The 26145-nt window shown below is 52.7% G+C and overlaps 1 protein-coding gene and 1 long non-coding RNA gene across 3 annotated transcripts; both read right to left on the reverse strand.

Moving 5' to 3' along the window:
- Positions 1-1628: 1628 nt before the first annotated feature.
- Positions 1629-25889, reverse strand: TGFB1 (transforming growth factor beta 1). Of its 2 annotated transcripts, none has more exons than XM_015124025.3 (7): positions 24576-25889; positions 20228-20388; positions 16995-17112; positions 14123-14200; positions 13836-13983; positions 2834-2987; positions 1629-1925 (listed from the first exon to the last, which is right to left on the reverse strand). In XM_015124025.3, the coding sequence occupies exons 1-7, from the start codon at positions 24928-24930 to the stop codon at positions 1767-1769; spliced, it is 1173 nt and encodes a 390-aa protein (XP_014979511.1). In that variant the 5' UTR covers positions 24931-25889; the 3' UTR covers positions 1629-1766. The 2 variants fall into 2 exon arrangements, with proteins under 2 accessions (XP_014979511.1, XP_028695614.1); XM_028839781.2 differs by having other exon boundaries at positions 13836-13986; positions 24576-25888.
- Positions 3552-11290, reverse strand: LOC144337531 (uncharacterized). Its single transcript, XR_013410731.1, has 2 exons — positions 9537-11290; positions 3552-8075 (listed from the first exon to the last, which is right to left on the reverse strand). It is a non-coding gene; the product is annotated as an uncharacterized LOC144337531 (long non-coding RNA).
- Positions 25890-26145: the final 256 nt, after the last annotated feature.

Below are 26145 nucleotides of genomic sequence, written 5' to 3' on the forward strand. Positions count from 1 at the left end.
CAGAGGCAGACCCACCCATGGCTGCTGCCGTTTCTTGCCTGGACAGCTGGTCTCTCTGTGCTCACCCTCACCCTGACACTTCTGTCCACTCCCAACCATGAGCCAGACGGCGAACCCTCTGAGCACCTAGGTCAAACCCTGCCATGGCTCCTGTCTTCCTCAAGTACAAGTTCTTTGTTTGTTTGTTTGTTTTTTGAGATGCTGTCTCACTCTGTTGCCCAGGCTGGGGTGCAGTGGCGCGACCTTGGCTCACTGCAACCTCTGCCTCCCCTGTTCACGTGGTTCTCCTGCCTCAGCCTCCTGGGTAGCTGGGACTACAGGTGTGCACCACAATGCCAGACTAATTTTTTTTTTGTATTTTGCATTTTTATTTATTTATTTGAGATAGAGTCTCGCTCTGTCACCTAGGCTGGAGTGAAGTGGCACGGTCTTGGCTCACTGCAACCTCCACCCCTTGGGTTCAAGTGATTCTCCTGCCTCAGCCTCCTGAGTAGCTGAGATTACAGGCGTGCACCACCATGGCTAATTTTTGTATTTTTAGTAGAGACTGGGTTTCACCATGTTGGTCAGGCTGGTCTTGAACTCCTGACCTTGTGATCTGCCCGCCTCTGCCTCCCAAAGTGCTGGGATTATAGGCATGAGCCACCACGCCCAGCCTTTTTTTGTATTTTTATTAGAGGCGGGTTTTCACCATGTGGTCCAGGCTGATCTCAAACTCCTGACCTCAAGTGATCCCCCTGCCTCAGCCTCCCAAAGTGCTGGGATTGCAGGTGTGAGCCACCATGCCCAGCCTTTTTTTGTTTGTTTTTGTTTTTGTTTTTTAAGATGCGGTCTTGGCTGGGGCACTGGCTCATGCTTGTAATCTCAGCACTTTGGGAGGCCGAGGAGGAGGGCGGATCACCTGAGGTCAGAAGTTTGAGACCGGCCTGAACAATATGGTGAAACCTCGTCTGTACTAAAAAAAATACAAAATTAGCCAAGCGTGGTGGCGCATGCCTGTAATCCCAGCTACTCGGGAGGCTGAGGCAGGATAATCGTTTGAACCCAAGAGGCAGAGGTTGCAGTGAGCCAGGATCTCGACATTGCACTCCAGCCTGGGCAACAAGAGTGAAACTGTCTCAAAAAAAGAAAAAAGGTGGGGTCTTGCTTTGTCACCCAGGCTGGCATACAGTGGCACAGTCAGGGCTCACTGCAACCTTGACCTCCCAAAAAGTGCTAGGATTACAGGCGTGAGCCACCCTGCCTGGCCTGAACTACCATCTTTTACTGTCTTCCTCACCATCCCCCGCTAAAGCAGGTTCCTAGTGGGCAGGAACTCCTCCCTTAACCTCTCTGGGCTTGTTTCCTCACCTTTAGAATGGGTGTTATCAGAGTCCCTGCATCTCAGAGTGTTGCTAAGGTGACTGAATGAGTTCATTAATGTAAGGCACTTCAACAGTGCCCAAGGTGCTCAATAAATAGATCTAACTACAGTAGTGTTCTCCACTGGTTCCCTGTGCCCTGATGCTGGGCAAAGGAATAGTGCAGACAGGCAGGAGGAGGCAGAGAGGGACAGAGATGGGGTGGGAGTAGGGGAACGTCAGGGAAGGAGACCCCAGGCAGGCGCCCAATGACACAGAGATCCGCAGTCCTCTCTCCATCTTTAATGGGGCCCCAGGTGGGCTTGGGGCACGGGTGTCCTTAAATACAGCCCCCAAGGGCAAGGCAGCGGGGGCGGGGCGGGGCGGGGCCGGGCCTGCCGGGGTGGGGCGGGGCGGGACGGGGCCTCAGCTGCATTTGCAGGAGCGCACGATCATGTTGGACAGCTGCTCCACCTTGGGCTTGCGGCCCACGTAGTACACGATGGGCAGCGGCTCCAGCGCCTGCGGCACGCAGCACGGCGCCGCCGAGGCGCCCGGGTTATGCTGGTTGTACAGGGCCAGGACCTGCGGGTGGCGGGCGGGGTCAGGGCTCAGGGATAGTGGAGGGAGGAAGATGGCCCTCCACTGCCCCATCCCCCACCCCCTACCGGGCCAGCCTCTCCCCGCATCCCTGTCCCCCTCTTCCCATCTCCAATTCGGTCTCTCTTATCTTCTAACATCCTATCATATTCTGTCTCTCCCCATCTGTCTGATTTTCTTTTTGTGTTGAGACTGGGTCTCGCTCTGCCACCCAGGCTGGAGTATAGGGGCGCGATCAAGGCTTGCTACAGCCTCAACCTCCTGAGCTTAAGTCATCCTCCCGCCTCAGCCTCCGGAGTAGCTCGAATCACAGGCAAGCGCCACCACTCCTGGCTTTTTTCTTTTCTTTCTTTTTTTTTTTTTTGGTAGAGATGGGATCTCACTCAGCTGCCCGGGCTATTTTCGAACTCCTGGGCCCAAGCGATCCTTCTGCTTCAGTGTCCCAGAGTGCTGGTATTACCAGCGTGAGCCGCCGTGCCCGCCTGATTTTCTTTCTCAGTCTCTACCCTTCCTCGTCGTCGCCTCTTGCCTTGTTGTATGTCTTTGTCTCTCCTTGCTCTAACTCTGTGTTTGTATCTGCCTCTCTCATTTTGTCTCTCCATTTCTCTCTGCCTTTTTCCTTCCATCTCCCTGTCTTCTCCCCTTTACCCCCACCCCTCTGTTACTTCAGTTCTGTGGGCCTTCATATCTCATCTCCCTCTGCCCCCTGCTCAGAGCCCTTCTCTAGCTTCCTGCCTCTCTCCCCATCTCTTTATCCATTCCCTTTCCCACCCCATCCCTCTTTCTCCCCATCCTGCCAACTCACCTCTCTGACTTGACTTCTCTTTCTCTCTCCTCTTCCTCTGTCCTGGCTCCCCCCAAGCGCACCTCCTAGCCCGGTGGGCCAGACGTACCTTGCTGTACTGTGTGTCCAGGCTCCAAATGTAGGGGCAGGGTCCCAGGCAGAAGTTGGCATGGTAGCCCTTGGGCTCGTGGATCCACTTCCAGCCGAGGTCCTTGCGGAAGTCAATATACAGCTGCCGCACGCAGCAGTTCTTCTCCGTGGAGCTGCAGGCAGGAGAGACGCGTCAGGGGTAGGGAGGGGCTACCACCACAGGAGCGGTGCGCCCCTCCACCACAGGAGCGGTGCGCCCCTCCACCACAGGAGCGGTGCGCCCCTCCACCACAGGAGCGGTGCGCCCCTCCACCACAGGAGCGGTGTGCCCCTCCTCCCCAGGTGTGTGTCACCCTAAGTTGCCCCCCCAGCCCTATCTCCATCTGGGTCTCCCTTGCACCCCATGTTAATAACAACACAAATAGTCATGATAATCACTAACACAGATTAAGCACTTTCTCCAGTCAAGCACTGTGCTAAGAGCGATGTAATAATCTCATGCAATGCTTAAGACAAGCCTGTAAGAAGCCAGATGACCATCCCCCGGGGGGCTAAATAAATCATGGCATGCCCACACCCTGGAACATACAAAATAACACGGCTCCATGTAAACTGATCTGCTCTGTTTGTGCAACAAATGTTTATTGAGCTACTACTGTGTGCTGGGCTGGGATCTACTGGGGGCTGAGGACAAATGAAATAGATAGAAATAGGCTAGGCATGGTGGCTCAGGCCTTTAATCCCAGCACTTTGGGAGGATGAGGTGGGAGGATCGCTGGAGTCCAGGAGTTCGAGGTTGCAGTGAACTGGGATCACACCACTGCATGCCAGTCTGGACAACAAAGAGCAACACCCTGTCTCTAAAAAATTGTTTTTCAATTTTTTAAAAAGAGACAGAAATCTCTGCCCTCCAGGGTCATGCTATAAATTGTCATGTCACTCCTCTGCTCTGAACCTGGCTCCACCTCACGGCAAATGCCCAAGTCCTCACCGTGAGCCACAAGGTGCTAGCAAATCTGGCTGATCTCAACTCCCTCTCTCACGCCTACTCCACTCCAGCCACACTGGCATCCTGTCTGTTCCTCAGACAGTCTTATCTCAGGGCTCCTGCATCTGCTGTTCCCTCTCCATCTTGCTAGTCCCACAGATACCCACTCCAGCTTGTTCCTTCACTTCTTTTTTTTTTCTTTTTTTTTTTTTCGAGACAGAATCTCACTCTGTCTCCCAGGCTGGAGTACAGTGGCACGATCCCGGCTCACTGCAACTCCGCCTCCCAGGTTCAAGCGATTCTCCTGCCTCAGCCTCCCGAGTAGCTGGGACTACAGGCGTGTGCCACCACACCTGGCTAATTTTTTGTGTGTTTTTAGTAGAAACAGGGTTTCACCATGTTGGCCAGGCTGGTCTCAAACTCCTGACCTCGTGATCCGCCCACCTCGGCCTCCCAAAGTGCTGGGATTACAGACCTGAGCCACCGCATCCGGCCCATTTATTCTTTTTAATTTGTTGTTCTTTTTAGAGACATGGTCTCACTATGTTGCTCAGGCTGGTGTCGAACTCGGGCTCACGCGATCTGCACGCCTTGGCCTCCCAAAGTGTTGGGATTACTGGCATGAGCCACCGCACCTGGCCCCTTCACGTCATTTAAACCTTAGCTCAAATATCCTTCACTCAAGGACCCTTAACTCCTAAAGCGGTGCCTGGAATGCAGTAGGTACTCAGTAAATATCAGTTACATGACTGAACATCACCTCCTCGGAGATACCATTCTGAGCCATCCTTTCCAAAATATCCAAGTGACTGTTAGTTCCATTTAGTGCAATATGGTATTGCAGTTATGTAAGAAAATATAAAAATGCATACATTTGAAATGGGGCAAAATCTTAATCACCGATGACGCTGGATGAGAGTTTACAGGCGTTCATTATCTTCATTGGTTTTGTATACATTTGAAATTTTCCATAATAAAGCAATTTAAATCAGAATAGGAAAAATAATAGTTCCCAATATCTATTACTCTCTGTCTGCCTTCTTCTGATTTGTTTTACTACTTAGAACTGTCAAAGAGGCTGGGCGCGGTGGCTCACGCCTATAATCCCAGCACTTTGGGAGGCCAAGGCGGGTGGATCACCTGAGGTCAGGAGATTGAGAACAACATGGCGAAACCCCGTCTCTACTAAAAATACAAAAATTAGCTGGGCGTGGCAGTGCTTGTCTGTAATCCCAGCTACTCAGGAAGCTGAGGCACAAGAATCGCCTGATCCCAAGAAGCAGAGTTTGCAGTGAGCCAAGATCACACCACTGCACTCCACCCAGGGCAACAGGGTGAGACTCTGTCTCGAAAACAAAAGAAAAAAAGAAAAGAAAAGAGAAAATGAAAGAAAAAGTTGACAGTGCTTTTTTTTTTTTGTGAGACAGAGTCTCGCTCGGTCACCCATGTTGGAGTGCAGTGGCGCGATATTGGCTCACTGCAACCTCCACTCATAGATTAGTGGGGCCAGCCAGGTGCGGTGGCTCACACCTGTCATCCCGGCACTTTGGGAGGCTAGGGCAGGCTGACTTGAGGACCCTGTCTCTACTAAAAATTCAAAAATTAGCTGGACATGGTGGCGGGCACCTGTAATCCCAGCTACTCGGGAGGCTGAGGTAGCAGAATTGCTTGAACCCAACTTCAAGTGGCATCGGATAACCTGGAGGCAAGATAAAGCCTTTCCAAGAGCCACAGAAGCCTGAGAAGGAAGTCAAGAAACTGAGATCCCTGTGAACTCAGCCTGTACCACCCAGTTTGGTTGGACCTCAGTTTCCTCATCTGTTCAGAGGTAGGTGCTACCAGATCAAATACGGTGTTAACCTGAGGGCCAAGGGACCATCATGGGCAGGCTTGAGGAGGGTCCTGAGTGCCTGAGATCATATGCACATGCGTGTATGTGTGCATGTATTTCTGGGGAAAAGGTTCCTGGTTTTCACTTTCTCACAGGAGGTTCTGAACTCACGAAAGGGGAAGAACTAGTGTCCAGAATCATCTTTTTTTTTTTTTTTTTGAGATGGAGTTTCACTTCTGTTGCCCAGGCTGGAGTGCAATGGTGTGATCTTGGCTCACTGCAACCTCCGCCTCCCGGGTTCAAGCAATTCTCCTGCCTCAGCCTCTCAAGTACCTGGGATTACAGGCATGCGCCACCATGCCCAGCTAATTTTTTGTATTTTTAGTAGAGGCTGGGTTTCATCATGTTGGCCAGGCTGGTCTCGAACTCTTGACTTCAGGTGATCCACCCACCTCGGCCTCCCAAAGTGCTGGGATTACAGGTATAAGCCACTGCGCCCGGCTCAGAATCATCTTTAATGCCTAGTTCAACCCTAGCTGGCGTTCTGAGGTCCTAGGATTTGAACAGTCTGTGATACTGTTATCCAAGTCAGCAGCTCTCCACATGGGCTCCCAGGACCAGCGGCAGCATCACCTGGGAACTGTGGGAAATGCAGATTCTCAGGCGGCACCCCAGGCCACTGAAATCAGAAACTGTGTGTGGGACTGGGAACAACAGTCTGTGTTGAACAAGCCCTCTAGGTGATCCTCTGACTTATTTTCTCAGGACGCATTCGGGGCCTACCCTGCACTGGGCCTTGGGATACGCACAGCCCTTGCCCTTGCCAAGCCTCTTCCGTCCAGTCGCACAAGACCTAGGCTGGGTGCAGTGGCTCATGCCTGTCATCTCAGCACTTTGGGAGGCCAAGACCGGTGAATTGCTTGAGCCCAAGGAGTTTAAGACCAGCCTGGGGAGCATAATGAGCCCTGTCTCTACAAAACTTTTTTAAAATAAAAGTCCCAACAGAGACTGTTGAGTAAAAGATCTACTTAGGGCCCCAGGGGAGGCCCAGAGGCCTCACATTCACCTTGGATGTTGGAGAAAGGGGTTAGGAAGGAGGTAGTGTTCGAGCTGCCTTAAGAACAAATTTTCCTCTGAAAGTTTTTTTTTTTTTTTTTGAGATGGAGTCTTGGTCTGTTGCCCAGGCTGGAGTGCAGTGGTGCAATCTTGGCTCACTGCAACCTCCACATCCCAAGTTCAAGCAATTCTCCTGGCTCAGCCTCCCGAGTAGCTGGGATTACAGGCACGCACCACCATGCCCAGCTACTTTTTTTGTATTTTTAGTAGAGACCGGGTTTCACCATGTTGGCCAGGCTGGTCTCGAACTCCTGACCTCATGTGATCCACCCGCCTCGGCCTTCCAAAGTGTTGGGATTACAGGTGTAAGCTACCACACCAGGCTGGAAAGTTTCAAATGCACACAAAAGCAGCTTCAACAAAAAATATCAACTCATGGCCAATTTCCATTGCATCTCTACCCCTATCCACTATCTCTTTTTTTTTTTTTTTTTTTGAGACAGGATCTCACTCTGTCACCCAGGCTGGAGTGCAGTGGTGCAATCACAGCTCACTGTAGCCTCCACCTCCTGGGGTTCAAGCCAACCTCCCACATCAGCCTCCTGAGTAGCTGGGACTACAGGTACACACCACCAGGCCCATCATATAGAGAGATATATATATTGTTTTGGGGAGATGGGGTTTCACCATGTTGCCCAGGCTGGTCTCCAACTCTTAGGCTCAAATAATCCTCCTGCCTTGGCCTCCCAAAGTGGTGGGATTATAGCTGTGAGCCGCTGCACCCAGCCGACATTGGTTTATCTCAAAGCACATGCAATCCACCAATGTTGCTTCATCCATAAATATTTCAAATGTATCTCTAATTAAGACTACTTTAAAACACAGTCACAATACCATGTAAGAAAATTAACAATTCATTGATATCATCAAATGTCTAGACAGAGTTCATGTTTACCCAACTGTCTCATAAATATCTATTTCTTTAAAAGCCTCTGTAAATAAAGATTCAAGTAAGGTCTACACATTGCAATTGGTTGATATCTCTTTTAGGAATTTTTTTTTTTTTTTTTTTTGAGATGGAGTCTCACTCTGTCACCCAGGATGGAGTGAAGTGGTGCAATCTCGGCTCACTGCAACCTCTGATTCCCAGGTTCAAGTGATTCTCCTGCCTCAGTCTCCCAAGTAGCTGAGACTACAGGTGCCTGCCACCATACCTGGCTACTTTTTGTATTTTTATTTTATTTTTTTGTTTGTTTTGTTTTTTTTTGTTTGTTTGTTTGTTTTTTTGTTTTTTGAGACGGAGTCTCGCTCTGTCGCCCAGGCTGGAGTGCAGTGGCGCGATCTCGGCTCACTGCAAGCTCCGCCTCCTGGGTTTACGCCATTCTCCTGCCTCAGCCTCCTGAGTAGCTGGGACTACAGGCGCCCGCCACCGCGCCCGGCTAATTTTTTGTATTTTTAGTAGAGACGGGGTTTCACCGTGGTCTCGATCTCCTGACCTTGTGATCTGCCCGCCTCGGCCTCCCAAAGTGCTGGGATTACAGGCGTGAGCCACCGCGCCCGGCCTATTTTATTTATTTATTTATTGAGATGGAGCCTCACTCTTGTTGCCCAGGTGGGAGTGCAGGGCCTTGATCTCAGCTCACCTCAACCTCTGCCTCCTGTGTTCAAGCGATTTTCCTGCCTCAGCCTTCCTAGTAGCTGGAATTACAGGTCCCCGCCACCACGCCCAGCTCATTTTTGTATTTTTAGTAGAGACGAGGTTTCACCACATTGGCCAGACTGGTCTTGAACTCCTGACCTCAGGTGATCTATCCACTTCGGCCTCCCAAAGTGCTGGGATTACAGGTGTGAGCCACCACACCCGGCCTAATTTTTGTATATTTAGTACAGACAGGGTTTCACCATGTTGGCCAGGCTGGTCTCCAACTCCTGACTTCAAGTGATCCACCTGCCTCAGCCTCCCAAAGTGCTGCGATTATGGCCATGAGTCACCAGGCCTGGCCTCTCTTAGAACTTTTTTCAAAATCTACAGAATCATCTCTCTCTCTCTTTCTATATATATTCAGGGTCAACTATATATAGACTGACCCTTGGACATCATGGGTCCAATTACACAATTCACCACTGACAGGTGAATTATTCTTCCACCTCTGCCACCCGTGAGATAGCAAGACCAACACCTCTTCTTCCTCGTCCTCAGCCTACTCAACGTGACAACCTTTATAAGCCACTTCCACTCAATGAATGGAAAATATACTTCCTCCTCCTCATGATTTTCTTAAGAACATTTTCTTTCCTCTCTTATTTTATTTAAAAAATACAGGCATAGGCCGGGAGCAGTGGCTCAAGCCTATAATGCCAGAACTTTGGGAGGCCAAGGCTAATGAATCACCTGGGGAGTTGGAGACCAGCCTGGCCAACATGGTGAAACCCTGTCTCTACTAAAAATACAAAAATTACCTGGGTGTGGTGGCATGCGCCTGAAATCCCAGCTACTTGGGAGACTGAGGCAGGAGAATTGCTTGAACCTGGAAGGCGGAGGTTGCAGTGAGCCGAGATCACTTCACTACACTCCAACCTGAGCAACACAGCTAGGCTCTGTCTCAAAAACAAAAAAAAAAACAAAAAAAAACAAAACAAAGAATACGGCCAGGCACGGTGGCTCACTCTGCAATCCCAGCACTTTGGGAGGCCGAGGAGGGTAGATCATTTGAGGTCAGGAGTTCCAGAGCAGCCTGGCCAACATGGTGAAACCTCACCTCTACTAAAAATACAAAAGTTAGCCAGGCATGGTGGCAGGTGCCTGTAATCCCAGCTACTCAGGAGACTGAGGCAGGAGAATTGAACCCCTGGGAGGTGGAGATTACAGTGAGCCGAGATTGTGCCATGACACTCTGGCCTGAGTGACAGCAGCAAAACTCCGTCTCAAAAAAAAAAAAAAAAAGGATATAGGACATAATACATAAAATATGCAAAATATGTATTATTCAGCCGGGCGCAGTGGTTCATGCCTGTAATCCTAGCACTTTGGGAGGCTGAGGCAGGCGGATTGCCTGGGCTCAGGAGTTCGAGAACAGCCTGGGCAACACGGTGAAAACCTGTCTCTACTAAAATACAAAAAATTAGCCGGGCATGGCGGTGGTCACCTGTGGTCCCAGCTACTCAGGAGGCTGAAGCAAGAGAATCACTTAAACCCGGGAGGCAGAAGTTGCAGTGAGCCAAGGTGGCGCCACTGCACTCCAGCCTGAATGACAGAGTGAGACTCCATCTCCAAAAATTTTTTTAAAAAGTATTAATCAACTGTTTATGTTATGGATAAAGCAGAATTCCGGTCCACACTAGGCTATTAGTAGTTAAGTTTTTGAGGAGTCGAAAGTTGAATTTTGGCCAGGCGCGGTGGCTCACGCCTGTAATCCCAGCACTTTGGGAGGCCGAGGCGGGCGGATCACGAGGTCAGGAGATCGAGACCATCTAAAAATACAAAAAATTAGCTGGCCATGGTGGTGCGCGCCTGTAGTCCCAGCTACTCGGAGGCTGAGGCAGGAGAATGGCGTGAACCCAGGAGGCGGAGCTTGCAGTGAGCCAAGATCGCGCCACTGCACTCCAGCCTGGGAGACAAAGCGAGACTCCGTCTCAAAAAAAAAAAAAAGGTGAATTTTGGCTGCATGGGGGGTCAGCACTCCAAACCCCTATTGTTCCAGGGTCACTGTGTGTGTGTGTGTGTGTGTGTGCACGCTTTCCCCTTATTTGCATTGTATTTGATGAAGAAACTGGGTCAGGTTTCTCGCAGTCTGAGTTTTGCTGACCATTTCCTCTGTTCTTGTCTTTCTAGGAAACTGTTAGCATCTACAGTCCTGATCAGATTCAGGTTTGATTTTGATTTTGTGTGTGTGTGTGTGAGACAGGGTCCTGCTCTGTCCTGAAGTGTAGTGGCGTGATCCTGGCTCACTGCAATCACAGCCTCCTGGGCTCAAGCACTCCTGCCTCAGCCTCCCAAGTAGCTAGGACTACAGGCACACACCACCCAGCCCAGCTAGTTTTTTGTATTTCTTTTTTTTTTTTTTTTTTTTTTTTTTTTGAGACGGAGTCTTGCTGTGTCACCCAGGCTGGAGTGCGGTGGCGCGATCTCGGCTCACTGCAAGCTCCGCCTCCCGGGTTTACGCCATTCTCCTGCCTCAGCCTCCGAGTAGCTGGGACTACAGGCGCCCGCCACCACGCCCGGCTAGTTTTTTTTGTATTTTTAGTAGAGACGGGGTTTCACCATGTTAGCCAGGATGGTCTCGATCTCCTGACCTCGTGATCCACCCGCCTCGGCCTCCCAAAGTGCTGGGATTACAGGGTTGAGCCACCGCGCCCGGCCTTTTTTGTATTTCTTGTAGAGAGACGGGGTTTACCATGTTGCACAGGCTGGTCTTGAACTCCTAAGCTCAAGCAATCTGCCTGCCTTGCCCTCCCAAAGTGCTGGGCTTACAGGCATGAGCCACTGCACCCGGCCTTCAGTTTTGATTTTTCGGCAAGACTTCCCAGGCGATGTTGGGTTCCTCCCTACAGAGGCTCACATGGCTGGCTGTCTCCCTTTGTAATGTCAGCTGCTGTTGGCACTCAAGACCTCAATTTGTGGCAGGGTGCAGTGGTTCATGCCTGTAATCGCAGCACTTTGGGAGGCCGAGGTGGGCGGATCACGAGGTCAGGAGTTCGAGACAGCCTGACCAACATGGTGAAACCCAGTCTCTACTGAAAAAAAACAGAAATTAGCCGGCTGTGGTGGCACGTGTCTGTAATCCCAGCTACTCAGGAGGCTGAGGCAGGAGAATCGCTTGAACCTGGGAGGCAGAGGTTGCAGTGAGCCAAGATCACACCACTGCACTCCAGCCTAGGCAACAGAGCGAGACTCCGTCTCAAAAAAGACCTCAATTTGTTCATTCACAGGGTTGCTGGGCTGATGGCGGTAAGATCTGGTGGTGAAGGAGCCTGGAAGCAGGGCTGATTTTCTGGCAGGGAAACAGCAGGTAACAAAGCCCAGAGACACCACCAAAATATTTTAAGCAGGGGAGGAATAAAGTCAGATGATCACTCTAAATTTACAACATACTAACTCTCCATTTCAACTTTCTAGGAATCCAACATTTCAGCTTTCTTTTTTTTTTTTTTTTTTTTTTTTTTGAGACGGAGTCTTGCTCTGTCGCCAGGCTGGAGTGCAGTGGCCGGATCTCAGCTCACTGCAAGCTCCGCCTCCCGGGTTTACGCCATTCTCCTGCCTCAGCCTCCCGAGTAGCTGGGACTACAGGCGCCCGCCACCTCGCCCGGCTAGTTTTTTGTACTTTTTAGTAGAGACGGGGTTTCACCGTGTTAGCCAGGATGGTCTTGATCTCCTGACCTCGTGATCCGCCCGTCTCGGCCTCCCAAAGTGCTGGGATTACAGGCTTGAGCCACCGCGCCCGACCACATTTCAGCTTTCTTAGATTGCAGTATTAGCATTCCAGCATCTTATGATTCTAACATTCTGACAGCATCTTCAACTCTCTAGGATTCATACTTTTCAACCTTTGAGGATCTTGGCATTCCTGAATTCCAGTATGCCAATATTGCATCCCAACATTCCAAAGTTCCGAGCCATCACTCAAGAGGTTCAAGCTGCCACTTTCTTTTTTTTTTTTTTTTTTTGAGATAGAGTCTCGCACTGTTGCCCAGGCTGGAGTGCAGTGGTGTGATCTCAGTTCACTGCAACCTCCGCCCCCCAGGTTCCAGGGATTCTCCTGCCCCACCCTGGGTACCTGCAGAGCTACTCAGCTGGGATTACAGGTGCTCACCACCACACCCGGCTAATTTTTGTATTTTTAATAGAGATGAGGTTTCACCATGTTGACCAGGTTGGTCTTGAACTCCTGACCTCAGGTGATGCACCCACCTCAGCCTCCCAAAGTGCTGGGATTATAGGCGTGAGCCACCGCGCCCAGCCTGCTGCCACTTTCTATTAATAAAATCCCGGCATACTAATATTCTAATATTCCAACATTGAGTTCCAGCATGCTGGGATACCAATATTCTGCTTTCTCCAATTCCAACATTTGTGGATGTGAATGTTTCAAAACAGAATTCTACCGCTGTGAGCCCAATATTCCAGGACTCCAACCCGCCAACACTGGTATCCACAATCGGCCAGCGGTGCAGAATTCCACATGGGCCATCTTCCCATTCCGAATTCCCAAATTCTAGGATCCCAATATTTCAGCTTCCCTTGAGTCCGACATTCTCCATTTCCGTAATTAACACCAAATTCTAGCATTCTAGAACCTCAACCTGCCAACAGTTTAGGGATTCACGATGGTGACCTTCCAACTTTGAATTCCAACAATCTCAGGGTTCAACTTTCTAACATTCTGTGATTCCAACACTCCAAAAAGAAAGCAAGGCTGGGCATGGTGGCTCACACCTGTAATCCCAGCACTTCGGGAGGCTGAGGCAGGTGGATCACAAGGTCAGGAGATCAAGACCATCCTGGCTAACACGGTGAAACCCTGTCTCTACTAAAGATACAAAAAATTAGCTGGGCATGGTGGCACATGCCTGTAGTCCTAGCTACTCGGGAGGCTGAGACAGAAGAATCGCTTGAACCCGGGAGGCAAAGGTTGCAGTGAGCCAAGATTGCACCACTGTACTCCAGCCCAGGTGACAGAGCAAGACTCTGTCTCAAATGAAAAAAAAAAAAAAAAAAGCAACCTGATCCCAACCTTACAAGACTCCCAGTTCTTTTTTTTTTTTTTTTTTTTTTTTTGGGGGGGTGGGGCTTTTTGTTTTTTGTAGCTGGGATTATAGGCGCCCACCTCCACACCTGGCTAATTTTTGGATTTTTAGTAGAGACGGGTTTCACCATGTTGGCCAGGCTGGTCTCCAACTCCCGACCTCAGGTGATCCACCTGCCTCGGCCTCCCAAAGTGCTGGGATTACAGGCGTGAGCCACCGCACCCAGCACAAGACTCTCGGTTCTTACACCCAGACCTCATCCCCTGAGCCCTCCAAGCTAAAGGAGACAGACGCCCAGTCCAAGCACGGCACCAGCCAGGTGTCCAACCTGGAGCACCTGGTCAGCAGATGGCAGTCATGCCCCCAGCCTGGAAGGTCTCCATTCAAGGATACAAGGCTCACCTGAAGCAGTAGTTGGTGTCCAGGGCTCGGCGGTGCCGGGAGCTTTGCAGATGTTGGGCCCTCTCCAGCGGGGTGGCCATGAGAAGCAGGAAAGGCCGGTTCATGCCATGAATGGTGGCCAGGTCACCTCGGCGGCCGGTAGTGAACCCTGCTTTGGTGTGGGAGTCAGGGGATAGAGGACATACACACACACTCTCAGAGGGATAGATAAGTGGGGCGTGGGGCAGATGGGGACACACACATGCACACACGTCACAGCTGGGCACGGCCAGGGAAGCAAGCCTCACCGTTGATGTCCACTTGCAGTGTGTTATCTTTGCTGTCACAGGAGCAGTGGGCGCTAAGGCGAAAGCCCTCAATTTCCCCTGTAGGAGTGGGGAGAGGGAAGCCAGTCTGAGAGTGCAGCTTACCCAGCCCCTGGAGGAAGAGGAAGGAAGGAGCAAAGCCCAAGGGGTTCCTTCCTGCCTCCCCCACCCACCCCACTCTGCCCACTCGCTGCAGCTCTTTTTTTTTTTGAGACAAGGTCTTACAGCCTCAACCTCCCAGGCCAAAGCAATCCTCCCATCTCAGCCTCCCGAGTAGCTGGGACCACAGGCGCGTGTTATCATGCATGGCTAATTTTTTTTTTTTTTTTTTTGAGATGGAGTCTGGCTGTGTTGCCCAGGCTGGAGTGCAGTGGCATGATATCAGCTCACTGCAACCTCTGCCTCCCAGGTTCAAGCCATTCTCCTGCCTCAGCCTCCCAAGTAGCTGGAATAACAAGCGTGCACCACCACGCCCGGCTAATTTTTTGTATTTTTAGTAGAGATGGGGTTTCACCATGTTGGCCAGGCTGGTCTTGAACTCCTGACCTCAGGTGATCCACTGGCCTCAGCCTCCAAAAGTGCTGGGATTACAGGCATGAGCCACTGCACCTAGCCTACACGGCTACTTTTTAAATTTTCTGTAGAGACAGAGGTCTCGCTATGTTGCTCAGGCTGGGCTCAAGCAATCCTCCCGCCTTGGCCTTCCAAAGTACCAGGATTACAGACATGAGCCACTGCACCCAGCCAGCATCAATCTCTTGAATGAATGAGTGAATGATATTTTCTAAGCTCCCACGATGTGCCGAAGCCTATGCTGTGTGCTTGGGACTCAGCATTGACCAAGACAGATGAAATCCTTCTAGGCCTTTATCGAACAGCCCAGGACACTCCTCTCGGTGCCCACCTGCTCCCTAATCCCTATTTTTTGTTTCTCATTTCTTTTTTTTTCTTTTTTTTTGAGACGGAGTTTTGCTCCTGTTGCCTAGGCTGGAGCACAATGGCGCGATCTTGGCTCACTGCAATCTCCGCCTCCTGGGTTCAAGCAATTCTCCTGCCTCAGCCTCCCAAGTAGCTGGGATTACAGGCATGTGCCATCACGCCCAGCTAATGTATTTTTAGTAGAGACAGGATTTCTCCATGTTGGTCAGGCTGGTCTTGAACTCCCGACCTCAGGTGATCCACTCACCTTGGCCTCTCAAAGTGCTGGGATTACAGGCGTGAGCCACTGTGCTTGGCCCACTAATCCTTATTTTTTCTTTCTTTTTTTTTTTTTGAGACTGAGTCTTGCTCTGTTGCCCAGGCTGGAGTGCAGTGGTGCGATCTTGGCTCACTGCAAGCTCCGCCTCCTGGGTTCACACCATTCTGCCTCAGCCTCCCAAGTAGCTGGGACTACAGGCGCCCACCACCATGCCCGGTTAACTTTTTCTTTTTTTGGATTTTTAGTAGAGACAGAGCTTCACCTTGTCAGCCAAGATGATTTCGATCTCCTGACCTTGTGATCCACCCTCCTTGGCCTCCCAAAGTGCTGGGATTACAGGCGTGAGTCACCGTGCCCCCAATCCCTATTTTTTCATGTGGCCAAACTACTATTTATCCTGTGAGTCTCCACATAATCACGCTCACCCAGCAAGCCCTCCTAGACTCCCCAGATGGGTCTGGGAGCCTTCTCTGGGCTCCCAACAGCGCTTAGGGCATCCCCCATCCTGCATGCCTCTCTGTCCCAGCCTTGTCCTCTCTGCCCGTGCCTCCCCGTCCCATCCTCAATCATTCTAGGTCATTCCTGCCTGGTGGGGCAAGATCTCTTCGGTGTCCAGAAGTGACTGTGGGCCCCATGAGGGCAGAACTGAGGGCTGTCTTGGTTACCACTGTGTCCCCCACACCACCCAGCACAGGGCCAGACACACAGCAGGAACCTGTGGGCAATGATTGAATAAAAGCATGAATGAGAGGGAGGTGAGGGAGAGAGATACGGGCACCATGGCCCCTGCCAGGAACTGGACAGAGACAGTCATCTCTGGGACAGATCAAATGAGTTAGGCTCCCTGGCCTCTGGGCCTTTGCACAGACTGTTCCCCTTGCCTGGAACACTTGTTTTTCTTTTTTTTTTTGAGATGGGATCTCACTCTTTCGTGTAGGCTGGATTGCAGTACTGTGATTATGGCTCACTGCAGCCTCGACCTCCCAGGCGCAGGTGATTCTCCCACCTCAGTCTCCCAAGCAGCTGGGACTATAGGCGCGCACCAGCATGCATGGCTAATTTTTGTATTTTTTTGTAGACACCGGGTTTTGCCATGTTACCCAGGCTGCTCTCAAACTCCTGAACTCCAGCGATCCATCCTCCTTAGTCTTCCAAAGTGCTGGGATTATAGGTGTAAGCCACCGTGCCCAGCCCCAGAATACTCTTACACCTCTCCTTTTCCTGACCATTCTACTCATCCCTTCAACATCAGCTATGGTGCCCCTCCTCCAGGAAGCCCTCCCTGATTCTGGGCTGGGTCAGGTACCTTCTTTGGGCTCCCCATCCCGGTCCCACCCACTCTGGGTCATCACTGCCTTACAGATCTGTTCCCCAGCTACCCACCCAATGAACTATATGAGCTCTATGAGGGCAAGGATGGGGCTGATTTGGTCATTGCTCTGTCCTTAGCATCACCCATCACAGGGCAGGGCAGAGAGGTGCTCAGGAAACAGATTAGCCAATCACTCGGGTTTCCAGGCCACAGAGGGGAGCCAGGTCTCAGTACTTTCACACCAGTATGGGGCGGAGAGGGATCCTAGGTAAAGTGACCCCAAGACAACACAATGGGGTGCACCCCACTGAGAAACAGGGGTGGGACACACAAGTGATCCTCACCTCCGCGGCTCAACCACTGCCGCACAACTCCGGTGACATCAAAAGACAACCACTCCGGCGAGTCGCTGGGCGCCAGCAGCCGGTTGCTGAGGTATCGCCAGGAATTGTTGCTGTATTTCTAGAGGATGATGAAGTTGGGAGAGAGACAGTGGGTATATGCTGCCACGCCCCCTCATATACTAACTCAACCCTTCACCCCATCTGCTTCCAGAAAGTTCCCACGCACTACCTTCTCAGACAGCCACGCTGTGTGGTCCTGTGGCACCCATCCACCCCCACAGCACCCGTGAGAGGAAGGGTGGAGAAAACGCCCAGGCTGCGGTCAAGACACCTTCACACAGCTCAGTCGAACGTGTTTTCTTCTCCGGCCTGTTTCCTCACTGGTGAAATGCTAAGCCCCACTCAGCGTGGACAGCCCACAATGCTAAAATTCCGCTGCTAACATTCTGGGCCGGGCACAGTGGCTCACGCCTGTAATTCCAGCACTTTGGGAGCCCAAGGCGGTGGATCACTTGAGGTCAGGAGTTCAAGACCAGCCTGGCCAACATGGTGAAACCCCATCTCTACTAAAAATACAAAAATTAGCCAGGCATGGTGGCGTGCGCCTGTAGTCCCCACTATTTGGGAGCCTGAGGCAGGAGAATTGCTTGAGCCCGGAAGATAGAGATTGCAGTGAGCCAAGATCCCGCCACTGCACTCCAGCCTGGGTGGCAGGATGGACTTCGTCTCAAAATAATATTAATAAATAAATAAATAAATAACAAATACAATAAAATTCTGCTGCAAACATTCTGAGGTTTGCTGAGCATGCAGTTCTGCAAATGTGACACCCTGAATTCTAAGTCAGTAACTTAGAAGTCATTTTGTGATTCAAATGTTTGATAATATCCCAAGATTTGCACATTTAATGAGCCTGAGAAGCTTTAGAAGACTAATGTTCTATAAACCCAAGAGTCTGCCAAGCCGCACCTAGATGCTGGAGGCACCCAACATCTGTGTAGTATAATTTTCTGGGCTGGGCGCAGTGGCTCACGCCTGTAATCCCAGCACTTTGGGAGGCCGAGGCAGGCAGATCACCCGAGGTCAGAAGTTCGAGACCACCCTGACCAATATGGAGAAACCCTGTCTCTACTAAAAATACAGAATTAGCCGGGCGTGGTGGCGCACGCCTGTCATCCTAGCTACTCGGGAGGCTGAGGCAGGAGAATCGCTTGAACCCGGGAGGCAGAGGTTGCAGTGAGCTGAGATCGTGCCATTGCACTCCAGCCTGGGCAACAGCAGCAAAACTCCACCACAAAAAAAAAAAGAATTTTCTGGGGCTGGATAGACCACTCCAGGGCCTGCAGAATAAAGCTGAATTCCCCAGACTCCAAGAGGCCAAGCTAACATAGGACAAAGTTCTCTCACTATGAAAGTCTGAAATCTACCATCGTATGAGTTTAACATTCCCTCTGATGTGGATTCTAGCTCATAGAAACTGCTAGAGCCTCCAGCCCTTCCAGATGCCCCAGTCCTCTTGGAAGCTCCCTATCTTCTAGAGCAGTGCTGTCCTAAAGAACTTTCTGGAAATGTTCTTTTTCTGCAACATCCAAAATAGTAGCTGCTAACCACATGTGACTATAGAGCACTAGAAATACAACCAGTGAGAATGAGGATTTGTTTTTCATTTTTATTTTTTGAGATAGAGTCTCGCTCTGTTGCCCAGGCTGGAATGCATGGTATGATCTCCGCTCACTGCAGTCTCCACCTCCCAGGGTCAAGCGATTCTCCCGTCTCAGCCTCCTGAGTAGCTGGGATTACAGGTGCCCGCCACCACACCTGGCTAATTTTTGTATTTTTAGTAGAGATGGAGTTTCGCCATGTTGGCCAGGCTGGTCTTGAACTCTTGACCTCAAGTGATCCACCCACTTGGCCTCCCAAAGTGCTGGGATTACAGGCATGAGCCACCACACCTGGCCTATATATATATTTTTTGAGACAGGGTCTCGCTCCATCACCCAGGCTGGAGTGCAGTGGTGCAATCACAGTTCACTATAGCCTCGACCTCCTGGGCTCAATCAATCCTCCCACCTCAGACTACTGAGTAGCTGGGACTAGAGGCACACATCACCGTTAACAGGCTAATTTTAGTATTTTTTGTAGAGACCAAGTTTCAAAATGTTTCCCAGACTGGTCTCGGACTCCCGGGCTCAAGCAATCTGCCTGCCTCGGCTCCCCAAAGTGCTGGGATTAGAGATGTGAGCCACTATGCCTGGCCCTAAATTTTTAATTTAATTTTAAATACTTTAAATTTTAATAAAATTAAATGTGACTAGCGGCTGTCACATTGGACAGCATGATTCTAGAGTCCCCAACCTTTTCAGAGATCCCAACTTTCAAGAATCCTGTGTCCTTAAAGAGTCCAACTCCTAAGATTCCAGCCTTCTAAGTGTTTAACGTCCTAGGATGCAAAGAGTCTGAATGTTTAAAAGTGCTCTAGATTCCTGGTGCGGAGGCTCACGCCTGTAATCCCAGCACTCTGGGAGCCTCAGGTAGGAGAATCACTTGAGGGCAGGAGTTCGAGACAAGCCTGGCCAACATGATAAAACTTTATCTCTACTAACAATACAAAAATTAGCCCAGTGTGTTGGTGCATGCCTGTAATCCCAGCTACTCAGGTGGCTGAGGCAGGAGAATCACTTGAAGCCAGGAGGCGGAGGCTGCAGTGAGCCGAGATCAAGTCATTATACTCCAGCCTGGGCGACATAGCAAGACTCCATCTCAAAAAAAAAAAAAAAAAAAAAGGCAAGGCGCAGTGGCTCACGCCTGTAATCTGAGCACTTTGGGAGACCAAGGCACGTGGATCACGAGGTCAGGAGTTCAAGACCATCCTGGCCAACATGGTAAAACCCCGTCTCTACTAAAAATACAAAAATTAGCTGGGTATGGTGGTGCACGCCTGTAATCCCAGCTGCTTGGGAGGCTGAGGCAGGAGAATCACTTGAACCTAGGAGGCGGAGACTGCAGTGAGCTGAGGTCGTACCACTGCACTCCAGCTTGGCAACAGAGCGAGACTCTGTCTCAAAAAAGAAAAAAAAAAAAAAAGAGTCCTAGGACTGTATGGTCTGTATTCCTCTATCCTTCAGGGACCATCTAGGTGGACCTTGTAGCCAGCACACCCACAGCCACCCCGCTGGTCACAGCTCACCCTCTCCAGCCCATGCCCTGACCTTCCTTCTGGCTCATGTCCTCACCTGGTACAGCTCCACATGCTGCTCCACTTTTAACTTGAGCCTCAGCAGACGCAGCTCTGCCCGGGAGAGCAACACAGGTTCAGGTACTGCTTCTCGGAGCTCTGATGTGTTGAAGAACATATATATGCTGTGTGTGCTCTGCTTGAACTTGTCATAGATTTCTAGCAGGGAGAAATGAAGGGAGGTGATCAGGGGTTTGGCAGAGGTGAGGGGAGCTGGTGCTCCCAAGTCTAGGAGTTTTGGAGCTGACAACTCTGGGGTGGAGTCAGTCACTGATACCTTTTATTTATTTATTTATTCTTTATTTTTTTTTTTTTTTTGAGATAGAGTCTCGCTCTGTCACCCAGGCTTGGAGTGCAGTGGCGTGATCTCTGCTCATTGCAACCTCTGCCTCTCCGGTTCAAGCAATTCTCCTGCCTCAGCCTCCCAAGCAGCTGGGACTAAAGGCGCATGCCACCACGCCCAGCTAATTTTTGTATTTTTAGTAGAGATGGGATTTCACCATGTTGGCCAAGATGGTCTCGATCTCCTGACCTGGTGATCCACCTGCCTTGGCCTCCCAAAGTGCTGGGATTACAGGCGTGAGCCACCGCGCCCAGCCCTGACTGTGATACTTTTTAGCTGTGTGACCTTGAGGAAGTGGTTTCTCCCCCTGGGGGTTTGTTTCCTCCTCTGTAAAATGGGTCCTAACCACACTCCTCTCTCATGTAGCATCATCTGTCAAGTCGACTAAGGCTGGCACTAAGGGGAACCACTCTGTTTGCTCTGGCCTTCCTTGCCCCAAATGCAAGAGCCCCTAAAATGCAGAGTAAGGATCAAGGGCACAGGCTTTGGACTCAGATAGTACCTCTGCTCCCTCTCGGCTGTCTGACCATGGGCAGTTAACACCCTCTTTCTGAAGTCAGTTTCCTGTTATTCTTTGAAAACCAGCAATAACATTAAGCTCCCTGCACTCCCACCCAGACTCTGTGTAACCTTGGGCAAATGAATTCCTCTCTGAGCCAGGTGCTCATCTGTAACGCAAGACAGAGCGACTCTAGAACCCATTCCAGGATTATAGTGGGAAATTAGATGACCCAGGTCAAGCCATGTGGCACCAATTCTGTATACACTGGTCACTCAATCATGTATACATTTAAGAGCACTGGCTGGGCACGGAGGCTCACACCTGTAATCCCAGCACTTTGGGAAGCCGAGGTGGATGGATTACCTGAGGTCGGGAGTTCGAGACCAGCCTGGCCAATATGATGAAGCCCTATTTCTATTAAAATACAAAAATTAGCCAGGCATGGTGGCGGGCACCTGTAATCCCAGCTACTTGGGAGGTTGAGGCATGAGAATCGCTTGAACCTGAGAGGCAGAGGTTATAGTGTGCCGAGATTGAGTCACTGTACTCCAGCCTGGGTGACAGAGTAAGACTCTGTCTCAAAAAAAAAAGCAACAACAATTAAAAAAAAACCACAAACAGCGCTATTTACCAGATGCTATTTAAAGCACTTTACAAAGATGAAGACATTTAACCTCACAACCTTATACTATTATTATACCCATTTAATAGATGGAGAAACTGAGGCACCAAGATTAAGATTTGCCCCAAGGTCACATAGCTGCAGACTGGGATTCAAACTCAAGCTGTCTAGTTCCAGAGACTGTGCTTTTTTTTCCCATCCCCCCCACCAAGAGACAGGGTCTCACTCTGTCCCCCAAACTGAAGTGCAGTAGCACAACCATGGCTCACTGCAGGCTGGAACTCCCGGGCTCAAGGGATCCTCCCACCTCAGTCTCCCAATATGTTGAGATCACAGGCATGAGCCACCGCACCCACCCAGCTAGAGACTGTGCTCTTATCCCCTAAGTGATTGTTCTACTTTTTATTATTCGTTTTCCACCCTTAACTCCCTTCCCCAGCTGGTTAGGGAAAGTGAAGTTCATTCTGGGTAGGAACGGCTGTAGTGGGGACAAAAGGAATTAAGGTGTTTTCTTTTCTTTTCTTTTTTGAGAGGGAGTCTCTGTCGCCCAGGCTGGAGTGCAGTGGCACAACCTCCGCTTCCCAGGTTCAAGTGATTCTCCTGTCTCAGACTCCCAAGTAGCTGGGATTACAGGCGCCGCCCGCCACCCCGCCCAGCTAATCTTTGTATTTTTAGTAGAGACGGGGTTTCCCCATGTTGGCCAGGCTGGTCTGGAACTCCTGACCTCAGGTGATCCACCCGCCTTGGCCTCTCAAAGTGCTGGGATTACAGGCGTGAGCCACGGCGCCCAGCCAAGTTATTTTCTAGTTTAGGAAAAGTTTGGGGTTGAGGATGAGGGAATAGGCCATGAACTCCTGGATCAACTGGGGCAACTGCTTCCAGCCTCCTATAGTGGGGGTGTGAAAAGAGACTGGTGAGAAAGCCAGAGGAAACCGCTTCCTAGGGCGCCCTTAGATCCTCCTCCTCTTCCCCAGTCTCCCTCCCCACCCAGCCCCAATAAGCCCTATTCTTGGCCCGGAGGTTACTCAGCAAACCCCAAAGGAAAGGCAGAGCCTTGGCTGGGGAAGACAGATAGGGAGGAAGAGAAAGAGGAGGGAAAGGAAGGGTTGGAGGGTGCTGCGAGAGGGAGAGGCGGTCAGATGCTAGAGACAGAGAGGACCGTGGAAGAGAAAAATAGAAAGGGAGAGAAAATAGTCGCAGAGACAAAAACCATGCGTGGACAGAGAGACTAACGGAGACGAAAAGAAAGAGGCAGATGGGGACACACGTGCGAGAAGAGACACATGTGCATTTGTTGGGGAGAAGAGGATTGGAGGTGCCAGTGTTAAAGGAGCCTCTACAACGAAGGTGAAGCACGGAAGATAAGGCAAGGCTGAGACTTGGGTGCAGTGTGCGCGTCATTGGGCTGGAGCCGTAAACTGGCGCAAGAATGGGCCGGCGACCGGCAAGCCCACACCGCCCAAAAGTCAGTGAAACCTAAGGGATCTTTCCCAAAGCTCTGAACCACGCAGGACGCCTGGGTCCTCGCATGGATGGACGGGGCCGGCTCAGTGGGAGCCCCGCCCGTAGCTGGGGTGAGGAGGGCGGGAGGCGCCGCAGCCAGGAGGGCGGGGACCAGACCTGCCCCGTCTCGCCCCGGGCTCCGCGCGCGATCCCCGCCCCCGCCGGGGGCATGGGAAGGAAAGGGAAGGGAGGAGAGTGAGGCGGCCGGACGCTGGGGTTTCCCCAGCCACCTCGAGAGGAACTGGGGCTTTGGGGTCCAGACTGCCAGCATTTAGCGCAGCGGGGTCCTCCTGCCCCTTGGTGGAAGCGCAGGCTCCTCCCCCCGCGCGTGGCACCCACGTGGGGCTTTCTCACTCCTCCCAGCTTGGTTTTCTCACCTCGGTCTCGTAGAGTCACTCCCCACCCAGCACTTCCCCTGCGGCTGGACTCCGCTCAGCCCATTCCCCTGCATCCTGCGGCGAGTGGCGGGACGGGCGGGGGGCGCTCAGTGCTCGCGGCGTGGATGGCGCTGGGTATCTCTCCTCCGCCCCGCTCACACCACCTTTCCCACGCTTGTCTCCCCTCTCGGTAAAGCTCTTCCCATGACCCAGGATTCTAGGTCTTCTGGAAGCTCAATTCCTCCTCTGGGCTCCCCACTCTGTCCCTCACATCCCCGTGTGAAACACCGAGGACACTTCTGCATCCCGGGCACACTCCTGGGTCTCCGCTCCTCTCCCGCTTGCCTCCTCCTTCCAATAACCTCCCGTCCCTTTCTCCCCACATTTATCACACCCACCTCTGTTTCTCTTTCTACGACTCTCCCCCACCCCCGCATCCCGCGTGTTCCTCGCAGCCTCTGGAAATGGGTCCGCTCTCACTTTTCTCGCACCCCCTAGGGTTGCCTTCATCCAGCTTTTCTGTCCTTGAATCTTTCCACCTCAGGACCCCCAAGCTCTGGGTCAACTTGCCCCAGTGCCTCTCCTTTCCCAAATGCTGAGGTCTTCGCTTCTCCCACACCGGGCTCCCCTCTCCCCCCTCTCCTACCCCACGACCCCCTCCCCAATTCAACGCGTCCTGGAGGAGGGAGCCTTCTACCGTCCCCCTATTGCTTCTATCCCTCTAGGGCACTACCCCCACGACCCCGCATGTTTCTGTCGCCCTCTAGAAGCGGTCCACTTCGCTATCTCCTCCTCTCCAAGACCAGATACCTGGGGGGTAGGGGACTCAGTGCCATCCTCTTTCGGACACCCCCCTCCCACCATCCCACGTTCCCTTTGCCCCGGGGGGTCCTCTTCCTCCAGCCAGTTTCCTCTGCCAGTCACTTCCTACCCGGGGCCCCGGCACTCCGGCGCCCCCTGGGGGCCCCCCTCCCGGCTCCCCTGCCCCTCCGAGCTCACCGTTGTGGGTTTCCACCATTAGCACGCGGGTGACCTCCTTGGCGTAGTAGTCGGCCTCCGGTTCGGGTTCCGGCTCCGCACTCTCCCCGGCCACCCGGTCGCGGGTGCTGTTGTACAGGGCGAGCACGGCCTCGGGCAGCGGGCCGGGCGGCACCTCCCCCTGGCTCGGGGGGCTGGCGAGCCGCAGCTTGGACAGGATCTGGCCACGGATGGCCTCGATGCGCTTCCGCTTCACCAGCTCCATGTCGATAGTCTTGCAGGTGGATAGTCCCGCGGCCGGCCGGCCAGGCGTCAGCACCAGTAGCCACAGCAGCGGTAGCAGCAGCGGCAGCAGCCGCAGCCCGGAGGGCGGCATGGGGGAGGCGGCGCCCCCCGGCACTGCCGAGAGGGCGAACAGGGCTAGCGTGGTGGGGAGGCCCCGCCCCTGCAGGGGCTGGGGGTCTCCCGGGAAAAGGTAGGAGGGCCTCGAGGGAAAGTTGAGGTCCTCAGGGAGAAGGGCGCAGTGGTGGAGGGGAGGCTTGGACCGGGGGTGTCTCAGTATCCCACGGAAATAACCTAGATGGGCGAGATCTGGTACCAGAAGGTGGGTGGTCTTGAATAGGGGATCTGTGGCAGGTCGGAGAGAGATCCGTCTCCTGGAGGAGAAAAGGTCTAGGATGCGCGGGGGCTCAGGAGACAGGCCGGGGATGAAGGCGGCGTGCAGGGGGTGCGCCCGAGGTCTGGGGAAAAGTATTTGCGGGAGGCCGGGTCGGCGACTCCCGAGGGCTGGTCCGGAATGGGGGCGCCTGAGGGACGCCGTGTAGGGGGCAGGGAGGGAGCAAGCGTCCCCGGCGGCAAAGGGAGGCGGTCTGGGGTCCCCAAGTCCTGCCTCCTCGCGGGGCAGCGTCGCGCCAAGAGGTCCCCGCGCCTCCGGCTCCCAGCGGCAACGGAAAAGTCTCAAAAGTTTTTTTCCTCTTCTCCCGACCAGCTCGTCCCTCCTCCCGCTCCTCCTCCCCCTCCTCCCCGCAGTGGCGGGGGCGGCGGCGGCTCGTCTCAGACTCTGGGGCCTCAGGCTGCTCCTCGGCGACTCCTTCCTCCGCTCCGGGCCGAGGCCGGCCCCGCGGGCGGCTCAGAGCCGGGGGGGTGCCCCGGACGGGGCGTCCCCCCTGCCCCCGGCCGGGGCCCTCGCAGTCTGGCTGATCCGCGGAGGGAGGTGGGAGGGAGATGGCCCAGGGCGCGAAGGGCGGCGGCGGCGGGGACCGGCTGGGTCGGCGGGGGGTTTTGAAGCCGCCCCAGCCCCACCCAGGAAGCGCACGGGGCGGGAGCGCGGGCGGCCCCCAGGGGGAGGGCATGGGGGGGCTGGGCCACAGTCCTCATCTCGCGTGGGCGGGCTCTGAGGGGGGTCCCTTCAGCCCTGGGGGAAAGGGGCGGGCACCCCGGCTCCGCCCCGCAAACAGGGTGCTGCCTCCTGGCGGCCAAGAGCCACCAAAGCAGGTGATCCAGATGCGCTGTGGCTTTGCGGGCGGTGTGGGTCACCAGAAAAAGAGGACCAGGCGAAGGCTTAATCCGCGGGATGAGACACAGGGGAGCC

Source organism: Macaca mulatta, chromosome 19 (genome assembly GCF_049350105.2).
Source record: "Macaca mulatta isolate MMU2019108-1 chromosome 19, T2T-MMU8v2.0, whole genome shotgun sequence".
In the NCBI taxonomy this organism is placed as follows: domain Eukaryota; kingdom Metazoa; phylum Chordata; class Mammalia; order Primates; family Cercopithecidae; genus Macaca; species Macaca mulatta.